The following is a 14,982-nucleotide window of genomic DNA, read 5'->3' on the forward strand; positions in this document are numbered from 1 at the left end:
AAGTTTTAATAGATGTGTCAGAACTAAGCATCTGTAAAAGGCAAACAGATGCTGCTCTACGTAGCTAGATGGTAGACATAGCTAATGTGGTGAGATGTAGCTAATGGTGGCATGAATATTTCAGTAAAGAAGTCACTTTTCGTCTTGAAGGTGAACTGCAGAATGGACTCAGTGAGGAAACAAAAAGGCCAATTTTCCTCTCTTTGCATAGAGTTGGGGAAGTGTAGAATATTGCTACTTCTTTGAAGACTTACTTTATATCATGTAATGTTTAATATTTAGATTCTGTGTAACGAATCTAAACGAATGCTTAGGAAAGGGAAGTGAATATTTACATCATATTTACAGAATCTACAAGCAAATGGATCTTACCTACTTACCATCACCCTCCTATGGATTTCATTTAGTCACACTCACAGCAACCCTCAGAAGCACAAAAGCGTGTGGTCTGATGAGCCTCACTCATGTGCAGCCTGGGACAAAGTATGTCAGCTGCCGAGCCCTTCTCTTTAATCTGTGGCTCTTCCTGATCGGAAATGACAAGCTCGTTTATGGGCAGATCTTTTATGCCCTTTGGTGTCATCATCTCATAGTCTGCTTACTGTACTATGAAATAGGTGATACGCTACAACCTGGCTGCTGTCCTCCCAGTGTCAGAGAGCATGGTCATCTGCTGGCCAGTTCACTGTATGATGATATTGACATTAACAACCTCATTGAAATGCACCTTTTATTATGAATAAAGGGCATTCTTTTAACCCTTTGCTCTGCTGTTTCTTCCAGTGCTGACAGATGTACGCATTTCCATTGACTCTTAATTTGTACCAGCCTTAATAGTTGCATTATGAATCTCCAGAGGTGTAAATTAATGAAATTAATTATAGGAAGCAGTTGATGAGTAAGATTTTCAACTGATTTAATTATTTCAGCCAAACTCTGACCTCAACACTGAGTCTCATGAGTCAGAGCCATCTTCTTTGTGAAATTCTTCAGAGCAAGCAAGCCCTCTCAGTAGGATGAGTAGTCTCAACAACGTATTAATGCAATGACCTTCCATCCCATTTGCTAATGGTAAGCCAAAAGTATCCAGGGTATGCCTGCTGGTACGTGAGCACTTTCAGCTCCAGGCTGTAGGGAACCTGATTTATCAGGGGGTTGGATTTTATGTTCTGTAGAAGTCCCTTCCAACACCTAAGATTTCATGTGATTCTGTGGTGTCCTTGAACTTTCTAGTGTAGAAATGCTTTCCCCATGCGTTTATATGTAAATATGAGCCGATGTGAAAAAAAAAGTATGGATGCTAGGCAAATTTGGGGTTAGGAAGGGGATCAGGCTCATGTTTTGCTCATGTTTAACTTTACTCATTCACTGAAGGCTATCCTCCAATTGTAGGGACTAAATAATGGAAAATTTTAGCAGTAAAGGATGATATCCCTGCAGCGGGCAAGTGAGTTAAATGTGACTGTCTAATGCAAAGATGGTTCACCACTTGTGATGGATGTGATTTTGACTTCGTTTCACATTTTAGTGGAGTCAGTGTTTGAGTAACTTACATTTAAATCCAATGTACCAGTGAAATGATCAAGACAAATAAGTGGGAAATATTCTACCTGATGGAATATGCATAGTCACAATACAAAACGGCAGTGTTCTCCCTCAGAGCATTTACAGCCTCTTACTTCCCAGTCCCAGCAGTGCTGCACAGGGCTGCTCTGCAAGGTGCTGCAAGCCCTGTCCTCATCCTCTCACTGGGAAAAAGTTCAGCACAAATGCTGAAATGGTGAAAGTAATTTTCTATGAGATATTCTGATAGATTTCATGGCGGCTTTTTGGCAGACAGCAGTACCATTGCTCACAGTGAGCAAGAGTTTTACTTCAAGAAAGCCGGGACTCCTGGCAAGGAAAGCTGCTACCATTGGTGAGCTTTCAGAGTCGGCTGTGCTGAGAGTTCCTGCTCCATTACACAGCTTGCTACTTGATAAATAAGCTTGCATTTTCTTCTTCAGAGTAGGAAAATGAAACACCATTTTTGGTACCTATTGATCAGGAGCTGGTACTGAAGATGGTGTTTTGTGTGGATTGCAAATACATATTCTTCCAACAATAAGAACACTGAAAATCAAATCGTTGTAGCTATTTTAATGACCACAAACCTAGTCCGGTTCTGGTTCACAGTATGGACTATAGTTCTGTGAATCTGAATTTAGACTGATCAGAAGCATGAATTCTTTGTATCCCTTCCAACCTTCATCACTGAAGTGAGTACATCTTAAAAGTTCTGACTTAAAGAAGAGCTTCAGTTTGATTTTTCCTTTTATGTTTATATATATATATATATATATATATATATATATATATATTCTCTCTGTAAATTAATGAGAGAAAACTTGGGGAAAAAAAAGAGTGGCAGCATCTCATATAGAAGCTTTGATGTTTCTGTTTGCAAATGGTGAATGTAAATCAAAAGATTTCGTACTTGACAGTGTTGTACATATGCTGCTTGGTATAAGTCACCAGTTTTGTGTCAGAACAACCAGTCTTTGGTGTTAGAGTATATCAATGTCTCACAGTCTGAATGAAACAATCTCATTATATATTTCAATGTATGTATATATATTCAAGTGAATTATCTTAGCAAGGAAATTTTGGCATAAATAAATGTACTTCCTCAGCCAGAATCAGCACTTTGTCATCTCTATAAACTCTGTAAGAGACCAAGCAGGAGATATTTCTGTCATCTTTTTGGTTTAGATTAGCTTCCAATTTTCCAGTTGGACTCTCTGTGCCACATATCAGACAATTCTTATATGATATAATGCTACAAAGTGACTTTAGAAGGATAATTAAACCCTATCGAGATGGTGCAATTATTCATTACAAAGACAGTTTGATTTAATTTGAATTGCTCAGATTTTGTGTGGGAGACTTTAATAGTCTTTTCTTAAAGTAGACAGAAGTGTAAAATGTATAATTATTTCTAGGAAAGTCTTGTCTTCCCAAGTTTTGCTGTGTTTTCTTAGGCCTGAATGGGTTATGGGACTAGTCAGGAAACATCCAAAAATCACCAGCCTTTTGGACTAGGTAATGTTTTCCTTTACTCAGTATGAAGACTGCAGAAATGCAGGCAAATTGTCTTGTAATTCAAGATAAGTTTTTAACACTTTAGTATACTGTTACCAGGGTTATGAACAACTCTACTTTAAAAATTATGCTGCTCCATAGAGCCTCCCAGGTCTGTCAGAATTCTGTGGAATTCCTTAGTTTCTAATTTCAGTCTGAAGACTGTCACTATCTCTGCTTTAAGAGTTCTTATTTTATAAATGTTTCTTCATTCTGAACATTTAACCTGTAAAATTTTAGCAGTATTTTAAGGCTACTTATTTATGACAAACTTAACTGCAGCATTCATCGGGACATTTAGAAATTATATTTATACAGTGACAAGCATTTTAAAAGACATTTAGAGCACAAGAATTCCTTCCTTAAAGCAAAACACCTTCAGGTTCTTAAGGATATAACATGTTCCAAAGGATAAGAGGAAATATTGTAATATTCACAGATTGCTTAGTATTCAGAACACAAACATAAATGTCTGTTTTCACAGTAGAGGATGTTTTACCCCATGAGTTCAATATTAGAACCCATGCTTTTGAGGTGTAATTCTAGAGAACAGGCAAATAGTGAAACGTCAAGTCTTTCCCATTGCATTATATTATTCAGGGTGGTAAAGACCAGTGGTATCTGTGAAGAATTGCAGAAAGACCGTAAGAGGCTGAATACTTGGTGTTCAAAGGCACATGAAATTCAGTGCAGACAAATATGGTGTGATAGACATGGAGAAAGATGCAAAACATGGAGAAAAGTCTTGAAATGATGGATTCTGTGCTAACCATCATCACTTCAGAGGAAGATCTTGGGGCTACAGTTGACTGCTCTATGAAATGTCAGTGCTCAATAGCAGGTGAAAAATCTAATATTAGAAGTTACTAAAAAATGAACAAACAAAACAGACTTTGAATTTGAGGCTGTATAAATCCTTCATGTGCTAACACCATCTGTACTGGATTGAGTTCCTATCTGCTTATTTAAAAATGGATAGCATAAAAGTTGAAGAGGTTTAGAAGACAACAAGTTTATCAAGGGTACGGAGAATACATGGCATGCAGATTCCTGTTTATCACTGGTGAAAATACATAACAATGGCGTTGAAGAAAAGTATTTGTAGCTGAGAATTTGCTCTATAAAGTAGTGCTATTATGCTCTTTCTATCTGTTGTAGTTTCCATGGAAAGAAATAGGAGGCATTACTTATTATAAGGTGAAAATGTACACTGTATGCAATTTTATTTTTTTTTTATCATATGAGGATATATAAACTCTCTATAGCTTAGTGATGTAGACCTTCTATAAATCTGCTTTGAAGTGAAGTCAGAGAGCAGAAGCACATCTTCCTGCTGGGATTTTGGAATGAAATGTTCTGCAGTGGTAAAGAAGCTTAACCAGAATGTATCAATTAACAAAGTGACACAGGGAGGATCACTGCATGAATTTCTTTCACATGTTTTGAGGGGGGAAAAAAGAAAAAAAAAGAAAAAAAAAGAAAAAAAGAACGCAGCAGCCTCATTTTAACAAGTGGCTTTAAAGGTTGAAACCATTCACTTCAGTTATTGGCAGGCGGAGTTGAATATGCCGTGATAAACTGTGGATAAGTTGGTGCGGTTTTTTTTTTCAACATGGCAATTTATTGAATGCTTTGAAGTATTCAAGAACCGTGTGAATTAATTAAATGTTGATTTTCAAAAGCTTTTGGCAAGTCTCCTGCCAAAAGATTTTAAAGCAGATAAGAGAGAGATCTCTTGTAGTTTAGTAGCTGGTTAGGAAACAAAAACCAACATTTAGGAATCGTTTATCAGCTCTGGGATGGAACAAAGGGATTCCTGATCCCGTAGAGGATAGTTCAGAGTATTTATAAAATACTCTTACAGGAAAAGGCTGAACAGTAAGATGATGCACAGATGAATTTAGGGCAGTCAAACTGATCTGACTACTAGTGATGAAGGGGCTTGAAGATCTGATCCACCAGGAAAGGCTGAGGGAGCAGAGACATTTCAGCATGGAGAGACTCAGGGGGGTATTATCTGTGTGTATAAACACCTGATGGGAGTAGTAAAGAAAACTGTGTCAGGCTGTTCTCTGCAGTGTGCGATGACAGGCCAAGATGCGATGGGTACAAAATGGAATGCAGGAAATTCTACTGAAGTGTGATCAAGTATTTGTTCACACTGAGGATGGCCAAACACTGGCAAAGATTCCCTAGTGGTGTCGAGTCTCCAATCTGGGAGATGCCTAAGGACCTGGGCCTAAGCAACCTCCTGTATCTGACCCTGCTGTGAGCAGGAGGTTCAGAAAAGCCTTCCTGCCTCAGCTGTGCTGCCAGCTTGTGAAATCCTGACTGCCACAAAGAACTATGAAGTACCACATAATACTGAATTACTGGGTGATGACAGGATGAATAGTATATATAGCTGCCTATTTACGAGAATGACATCCAAATCAACTGCTATCGCTCCAAAACAGGAGAATGAAAGAGAAGGAAGCCCAATAGTTTATTGCTGAAACTTCTCTGCAAAACATCTTTAATATTCGCTGCCAGTCATAAAAAACAATAAAATATTACTGCTTAGCAGGGAAGAAAACAAGAAGGAGACATGAAGTGTCCCTCTTCCTTTGTAGACATGATTGGCTGAAGCTGTTGTGAATACTCAAATGAGTCTGGTAGAACTGGAAAAAACTGGTGGCTTTGTGCAAGGTGGGGCTGATGAACAAAGGTTCTTCCGCTTGCAAACAGATGACTGGGGTATGATATCATGCAGCTTTATACAATTATGTCTGGTATAGAAAAAGGGAATAAGAAGTGGTTGTGCACTTTCTTATAAACAAAGTAACAAACATTCAACAATTAAAAACAAACAAACAAACAAAAATAACTATAGAACAACCTTTCTTATACAATTAAATGTCATTAAGTCATACAGCTCGTTGCCCCAGAACCCTCTGTAGACCAAGTGCTTGAACATACTGAAAATGCAATTAGATGAAGAAGTGGAGAATAGGTTCACAAAGAGACTAGGTTTGATTCAGGAAACCTCATAAGCTACTTTCATCTGGGAGGATGTATTAAAAAACCCTGCACTTGATGCTGTCTCTGAAACTTTTTCCTTAAGTGTTTGCTATGTGCTGCTGTTGGAAACAGGGCACTTGCCTGGATGTATCTTGGGCTTGATGAACAGGGGCATTCTCATCTTGTCATTGCAAGTGCTGGGGCTGATGAAACCTGAGGAGATAATGGTAACTTATTTTCTGCTTGCAAACTGTCATCCTCCTCCTTACTCAGTTTTGCTTCTTTTCTAAACGGAATGCTTGCTGTGACATTTTTGCCTTTAACATCAAGAAGTCATGTATTCAATTGCAGCTGCTGTTCAGTGAATGGCAAAGGATTTGTATCCTTTGTATCACTTTCTCAGAGCCTTTTGATGCCAGGACACATCCTTATACCTGAATAACAAATTGAAATATTGAATAACAAATGTATGACTTGGAAGTTTTACGGGTGAGACCTGAGATCTATATTCCTAAGCAGGATGTGTTTATAGAAGCACTAGTATATTTATTTAATTTTAAAAAGGCATTAAAACGTTCGTATTGAACTGTGTCCATGTTTCTCATCCTCAGCGCTTTGGGGGATGATCATTCATCTTTCCAAGACACGCTGTATTTATCATGCAGTACCATACCATACCATACACACTGATAAAACCATAACCCTTATAACATGAGCTGGAATTACTTTGTTTTTCTCTGAAGGCTTTGGGTACCCTGGCAAGCCCTGTCTTTTGGCCTGTGCTCCACTTGTACCAGTTCCCTTTCAGTCATAATGAGGATTAAACTGCACCGAAGAGTCTCCTTAATTCAAATTCACAATTGAAGCTGCTTCTGTATCTTGCACAACATCATGCACAAAGGCACCTAACCATCACTGTACACATCTTCTTAATCACACGGTATATTTATATACATACTTAATTACCATACTGCAAAGCTTTTCCTGGAAGTGTGCAAATGCATTAGAGTATATGGACACTGCTTCTAAACTTGGATCACTTGAAGAGATCAGTTAAGATCATTGCATTGCGACTACTGCATCTGCCGCTCTCCCCTTCCTCAAGTATCGTAGCAGAAGTGGAGAGTGCCATAGGGCAGGCTGCTAATTCTAAAAAGCTGTTTAGTTTTAGGGATAAAGTGCTGTATAATTATGGGTAACTAAGAGAAAGGGTTGCTGTCAGTTGAGAGCCACGCTGCCTCAGAGGGTGGCCTCAGCCTCCATGTGTCTCTGCACCACAGTGTCCTGGGCATTTTGGATCTTCTTGGTGTCTGTCTCAGGAACTTTATTTGCATTTTGGATCTGTGTTCATTTGCTGAAAGTTGTGACATTCTCCCTTTGCTAATCTGGCTTTTTGAAATTGTGCTTTTATTCTTTCCGAACAGCTGTAAGCACTACAGGCTGCATCATTGTTCAGAGTATGTTAAATTTCTTGCTAATGCCCTGTGGTGCATTGCCATGAAAGGTCAAGATGGCAAATTCCCATTTCTGTTAAAAGAATTGGAAAAAAAGCCTTCCTTTTTATCAGGATCAATTTTGTACATTAGTTATGAGTGTGATTAGTAATTATCCTTTTGGAGAGACTGTCATACTCAAAGGAATTAAGAATATTTTATAAAGAATGCTTATAAATGTATCAGGACTCCTTATCTGGTGATAGTGTGAGTGTTCTGCTAATGAACAGATTCATTTAGCCGTGCTAGGTTTCTAAGGACTGTGTTACTGCCATCCAATTCAAACTGAGCCGTGCTCTGTGACAGCTCTATTGAAGTCCCTGAAATAACTCTCAGAGTTAGAATCTGCTTAAACTGGTTATGATGTCAGAGTCTGACCTTTAGGGTGAGATCCAAAGCCTCCTACTGCTGATAAGTATTTTCAGTTTACTTCTATGGTGTCTTTAGTTCAGTGCACTTTGGCTTGTGACACCTATGTAGATAAATGTTGAAGAGGGGAGTCCGTTTTTGACTAAAAGATGTATTTAAATTTATGCTTTATTTTATTTTATTTTATTTTATTTTATTTTATTTTATTTTATTTTATTTTATTTTATTTTATTTTATTATTTTTTTTCCAGTACGAGCCTTTATGCTTTAATAAGAACTAGAATTTTTCATGCCGTTAATATGATGTCTCTTTTTATATGAATACATCCACTTTATGTTATTAGTTTTATTTTTTGACTCGATTGTAATCAGTATTGTTTCTGAATCAGTTCTACCTGAACTTTTCACTGTTCTCTGGGACAGAGAAGGAAAACCTCAGGCGTGGCATTGAACAGCTTACAGTTCTTGAGACAACTGCAATTTGTTATAGATATATTGCTGAGGACCTGATGACATTAAGAATTCTACCCTCATTTAACAAACTCTTGCTCTCCTTAGTTTAGAGAACTGTACTCCTTCCTGTTTAGTGGGCTTGGAAGCTGAGTCTCTCAGTAACTCATCATCATCTAAAAGATATCCAAATTATATTTGAGCTTTACAGACCTAAAACAATTTTGCTATCTTGGTGTCTTTACAAGTTATTTTTTTAATTATTTTTAATTTAGAATAATTAAAGTAGCGCTTAAGAGGAGGTTACTGGTTTTCAAGCTCACAGTTCATTTTGCTTAGTGGATCCCATGAGGAAATACTCAAAGAGAAGCAGTACAATTATTTAGTCTCCCTTAATTCTTCCACCCATCCTTAGTAAGGGGACACTGATCACCTTAAGCAAACACAGAAGCGTAGATCTCTCTCGCAGTCTTATGGTATCTTTGTGATATATCTCTTTGAATTTTTTTGTGAGGACTTTGGTCATCTGTTCAGTCTCTCTTAGAGACTTTTCTTTGAAAGACCTTATTTCAAAAGCCTCTATAGCTGGAGCTATTTTGATTCTGTGATACTCAAGCTCCCAGAACCTAGTTTTCAAACTCTTTGTCGAATCAGGCTGGAAACAGACATTTGAAGTGACAGTTTAGCAAAATAATTATTTTATCCCAGTGGTCTAGAATGAAAAACATGCAAATATGAATAAAATTAGCTCATTTGGAGGACGCTGAGCTTTAATGAATAACCATTTATATAACAGCAAAGTAATACAAATTAAAATCTGTTGTGAACACAAGCTCTCTTAAAAGAGCAAATTAAGTGAACATACTGAGAGTAAAGTCAAATCGAATCACTGAAGCCTTAATAAGTGTGTTCTCTGTGCAAGGAGAGCTGAATAAAAGAGAAATCACATCAGTCCTTCATGGAATTGGCACCAAAGTATGTTTGTTTTCAAAGCCAACAAGCTATCTAGTGTTATAACACACTGAGTTTGAGACTTTACTCTTGTAAATAACTTTGGGTGATATGATGAGGAAAACTGATCCCTTGCCCATCACCCATCTGCCCTGATTTCCTCAGACGTGGCAATTTTACTGGAGGGTTTGTTTGTTGACACTGCATCCCTTTGTAGAAATTAGCATCAAGCCGAACATTTCTGTTCTGTAAAATCCTGGATGTTCTATGGGGGAAAAAGCACAGAAGGACAGAAATACTGGAAACGTCTGCTTTGTTCTATTATTATCAAATATTATTATTATCAGTCAGTCTGAGTTATATAATTCCAGAGTTAATGTAACTTATAAAGAATGGTTATAGGCCAGTCTGACCCTAGGTTTTATGTGAGAATAATCTTCTCTTCAGTATCTGAAATGTTAAATGTTATTATTTTGGTTTCATATATTTAAATACCAAGTCTTCTTGCATATCAAGATTAAGATACAAATTCCTTCACTTGCCAGCGTTGGAAATCACTGTTTTTTTACTACTCGGGTACAGATGCACAGCAAAATCTCCATTCTCAAAATAATGCATTTGTCTGCCTCCTCAAAGTGGCCAACTTGTCCCAAAAATCTCATTCCAGTGCTCTGTGCCTTCAGCTAGTGTAACCAACGGATAGCACATGATCTGTCTCAAAGGGTCAGTCCCACTTTTGGAACATTCTTTGTGAGATCATGTTAATGCAGATTAATAGATAAAATATTTTAATATAAAGCATGTTCTCACTTTCTAAATTTAGATGTAACAAGCACATACCAACTAATATGAGCAAGAGTTTGAGCTAGATGACCTATTTCATAGAATCAGAGAATCACAGAATCATAGAATGGCTTGGATTGGAAGGAATCTCAAAGATCATCCAGTTCCAGCCCCTCTGCCACATGCAGGGTTGCCGACTTCCAAATCAGGCACCAGCTCAGGCTGCTGAGGACCCCATCCAACCTGACCTTGAGCACCTCCAGGGATGGGGCTCCACAACCTTTTTATGCAGCCTGAACAGTGCATTATCACCCTCTCAGTGAAAAATCTGCCTCTGACATCTAACCTAAATCTCCCCTCTTTTAGTTTGAAACTATTTGCCCTTGTCCTATGACTATCAGCCCATATAAAAAAGTTGATTTCCCCCTGCTTATAAGCTTCCTTTGAATACTGGAAGGCTGTGATGAGGTCAGCCCTGAGCCTGCCTTTCCAATCTTAACTGATTGTGTGATGCTGTGATTCTTTCCCTGCTGTGGATCTAACAGGAGAATGAGAGGACAATAATTGTATAATAATTGTAAAGGGTTACATTATAAGCAAAGGCTGTGCAGTAACCAGGGCAAAGTTTTACATAATCAGGAAAAAGAGAAGAAAACAACATGAAGTTCAAAATAGATATCAGTATTAGTATCGAATTTACATAAGAAATAATAATTAGATATTTTCATGCTTTTCTTACTATGGAAAAATGTTTCTGGATTTAGAATCTGGATGTGATTTAACTCTCAGACTGATGTTCACATTCAGCTGGTCCAACCGGCAAGTGGTCATAGCTTGCATGAATAAATGAGATGAACAAGCAGAACTCATATGAACAGTGGGGTATTTGAAGACTTCTGCTGTTCTGACAATCATGAATCATGCATTTTCATTTAAAACTTTTCTGCTGGTTCTACACTGTGGTTAACCCACAACAATGGTCAGCATGCAATTATCTGTTCCTGGTTTGCATCACTAATTCTGTATTTTCTATATTGTGACAGCTGGAAACAATGAGAGAGAAGGCCAAGAAGCGGTGAGGAAAATAAAAGAAGAAACTTTGACTGGAAAAGGTAACACACCATATCGTTTTCTTTAAGGAACTTTTTATTCCTGTATCTTTGCTGAAGCATGTGTATATGTGTGCAATGGTTCTTTGTCTGGGCATAAGATCAGTCTACTAGTCATTTGTACTACAGAGAGGTTGACAGTAGGGAAAAGTGTGTTCTTTTTCATTGCTATCCTCACCTCTCATGGTGTGCATAATCCCGTAATAGGGGTGATTTTAGGGAAGATGTTTGTAAAAGAGCAGGGATGCCAAACTGTGTAATTTGGCTTAGAGGGTTTATAATCCTTCACACACACACACAAAAACCCCCTGTTTTCTTAAAAAGGGATGGACCTATGTTATCAAACCAAAATTCCTGTGTTTTTGTGGTTCTTCTGAATTTGTTGTAGTTTATTCTGATGAGAGATCACGTTGGGAGAGACTTAAGGAGAGCATAGCTTCATATCTGAGAAAAGATATATTGCAAAGTATCTGCTGTGCAATTATAACTTGCAATTTATCATGGAGGTTAGTACATCTAATATTTCCATCTCTTGGGTTCCTTGGGCGTAGTTCCTAATAGTGTGTGATGATTCATTGCTGCCACTTTGATGTATCATTTCTTGGCAAAATAATAGTGCAGTGCTGGTACTCCACCCAATTTAGTATCTTCATGACTTCTTCTGAGATCTGATTCTGTTTTTGTGCCACTAATAACTACTGTTATGATGATCAAAATAAGATAATTATTGTGTTAAAAAAAACACCCTTTCATTAAGATTTATCTTTTGACTTAAATGAATGTGCGCCAATGGTAGCCTCAGGATACATGTATGCTAGTTGAAAGCGTCATAAATTAAGGCACAGTCAGAAGGATGAAAGCAAAAAGGTAATTATTACATCATTTAAATATTTTGCTGGAAGTTTCTGTAAACAGACCAAAACCATTTGGAATTAATTATATCACGTGACCTGCATGAAGTTGAATAAACCGGGTTCTGCCTTGCTTTCTCACATTTCTGTAATAGATAACAGATTTACCTGATTGTTTTGAAGAAAACGAGCATTAACCTTCTGTTAGAAATTTTGTCAGTATCTAGCTTGCAATTTGAGGAAGCTGAAACTGCATGTAACTTGGCTGAAGTTGTTCCCCATTATAATTACCATGACTGAGGCTTTACAATAGGATCAGGTTGTTTAGATGGAAGGAACCTACAAAGATCATAAGTGCAACTGCCCGACTGCTTCAGGGCTACGCAAAAGCTAGATGTATTACTAAAGGCATTATCCAAATACCTCTTTAACACTATGAAACTATGTATAGTTTCAGGCCTTGATATATTTGATCTAAAAACAAACTGGAAGACTATTGACTGTGCAGAATGTGTCTCTAATTGGGTGATATTTATATTTGCAAGTGTATTACACTATATAAAGGATTCATCCAAGTCTGGGAAGCAGTCCTGTGTTCTTGACGATCAGTGAGATTGCATGTTGTTGAAAGACATATGAAGGTATTTTACAGGCCTAAGCTGTGGGAACATGCTGCCTTTTCAAAGGCAGCTGTTCAACATCATTTTAGTCACTGCATAAAAACATGATCAACTGCCTTGACTGTTTTTTTTTTTTCTTATCTTTTTCTTTTTGGAGCATTTTTAGTACATAGCGTACAGGCTGCAAGTATATATGTAATACAGCTAAAGAGAGCAAGAGATCTTGTCCACTCCTTATTGACTCCCTGAATAGAGCACAGACATCACTAGAGACAGCTCTGGGAAAAGGCCATGCTTGTTGAATGCATGTAATTATAGTGTTATCAAAGGTGACACCATCCTTCTATTTCTTGCCCTACTGTCTGTCTAGAGCTCTGTCTGCTCTCTAAAGGTGAGTAATTTTACTTGACATAATTTGCACTCACTGCAATGACAAGTGAGATTCAAAGCATGTACATGAATGGTTCCTATGAAGCAGGCGATGAGCAGTAACAGAGGTTATACATTTTTGCAGCAGCTGAGAGAAAAATGAAGAGATGACTGTTAATATTATTGAGTAAGGGGAGGCAGGAAGCATGGTTTCCCATGCTGGAGGCATTGAAACTAGAGCTAGTGCCATGGAGATGGAAGAGTGTTGGAGAGGGAGGCGGTTCTGATAGTTCCTCTATGAGGTGGCAATGCTAACAGGACATAGAAAATCTGAACAGTGTGTCATATCACCTCTAATACTGCTCTTTCAAGCTACTACACCAGAAATCTCCTTGGTTCCTAATTCCCCATTCCTGTTGACTCCAGATTCTTCAGGTGCGCCTCTCAGTTTTGGGTCTCTGTGCTTAGTTACCTGTTTCTCAACTTAAATTATGAGGACTGAGGTAGGCAGAGGAGTAGGGGGGAGTAAAGCATGGATCCTGGGAAGCATGGTGGACCCGATTTGTTTGACCATCAGAGACTCCTCCAACATAAAGCAGCTGAAGCCATCAGATATCCAGAAGAGACCATGGGAAGTAAAGCATTGGCATGGAGGTTGTCACATTAGTACTATTTCCAACTGATTAAGGGCAACAGATTGCTACAATCTAAAAGGTAAAGCTGAGTGAAACCGGAGTGATGTGGGTATTAATCTTGTTTCCATTTGTTACATTGGGAACTTTTACTGTTAATAGTAGCAGTTATGTCTGGGAAAGTTCTTGATGGTCAGGAATCGCTGCAGAGATATTCTAATTATGTAGGTTTCAAACATACAAACAGGGTGTGGACTGTCTGTATTAGTGACTTAGTTCAGACCAGGAGAGCACCTTTCAGGCAACACTTATTTCTTACTTGCTGAGCTCTCGTCTGCATAATGAAGGGTGCGACAGGCTGTGTATTATTCTTGCACAGAACTAATCTGGGTGGGAGATGAGCTGCAGCAGGTCAGCAAAATCAGAGTTTCTCTGAAATAAAAGTCCCAGTGACTTGTCAGGTCTCCAGCACAAAATGAACACTAGATTCGCTTTTGTTGATCAAAACTACCCATCAATGTAGCCATTATCACGGTTAATGTGATAATGGCTACATTAGCTCTGAACAAATCACACTGTCTTACAGGATTTGGAAATTTCTTTGATAACTGTATCTCTAAATGATACTAGAAAAAAACCCACCACCATTCAGTGTACCTAGAGTGTATCTGCCATCTCTGCAAATGAAAGCTGGGTTTAGCCTGATGATTACAAACATACAAATACTGGAAACTAATATATAAACATGAATGAAAGCTTTATGCATTCCAGCATAAGTTCAGCAATTAGCAAAAGTTTATGCATAAATATCACTTAGCATAGTACCAAGGAAATGCTCTCACAACAGCTGTGTAGGAGCTGGAGCTGCAGCTAGACTCAAAGGAAAAGAAATTGAAAGTCAGTTAGAAAATGGGGTGTAAAAGTCCTATTAAGCACAGACCTCTTCAAAAGGAGAGGCCTGTGTTTAATCTCACCCAACATTTCTGTGGCTATTCAAATAAAACCACAATTATAAAACTAAGCACTAAATTTACAGCATTCATCAGCCTTCCATTTGAAGCTAGTGAGAAAGGAAGAGGAGACTTTCTCACTCAGAGTCAAAGGAATGCAGAGGTTAGCATGGAGGCAACCAAATTGTGTCATTCACAGTTGTCTCGCTCCAATTTAGGAGTGAGGCAAAGGTTCTTTTAATAGTCTGTTGTTTTTTTTTTGCTTTGTTGTTTGTTTTGGTTGGT

General features: G+C 38.0%; 1 protein-coding gene across 1 annotated transcript in view; it reads left to right on the top strand.

Moving 5' to 3' along the window:
* Positions 1-14,982, top strand: part of DHRSX (dehydrogenase/reductase X-linked) — a 154,011-nt gene that overhangs the window by 36,062 nt on the left and 102,967 nt on the right. Inside the window, exon 3 of the mRNA XM_015848643.2 lies at positions 11,210-11,278. Within this exon, the coding sequence (XP_015704129.1) occupies positions 11,210-11,278 (69 nt within the window). The remainder of the gene's footprint in view (positions 1-11,209; positions 11,279-14,982) is intronic.

The sequence above is a fragment of the Coturnix japonica genome, chromosome 1, assembly GCF_001577835.2.
Source record: "Coturnix japonica isolate 7356 chromosome 1, Coturnix japonica 2.1, whole genome shotgun sequence".
Taxonomy (NCBI): domain Eukaryota; kingdom Metazoa; phylum Chordata; class Aves; order Galliformes; family Phasianidae; genus Coturnix; species Coturnix japonica.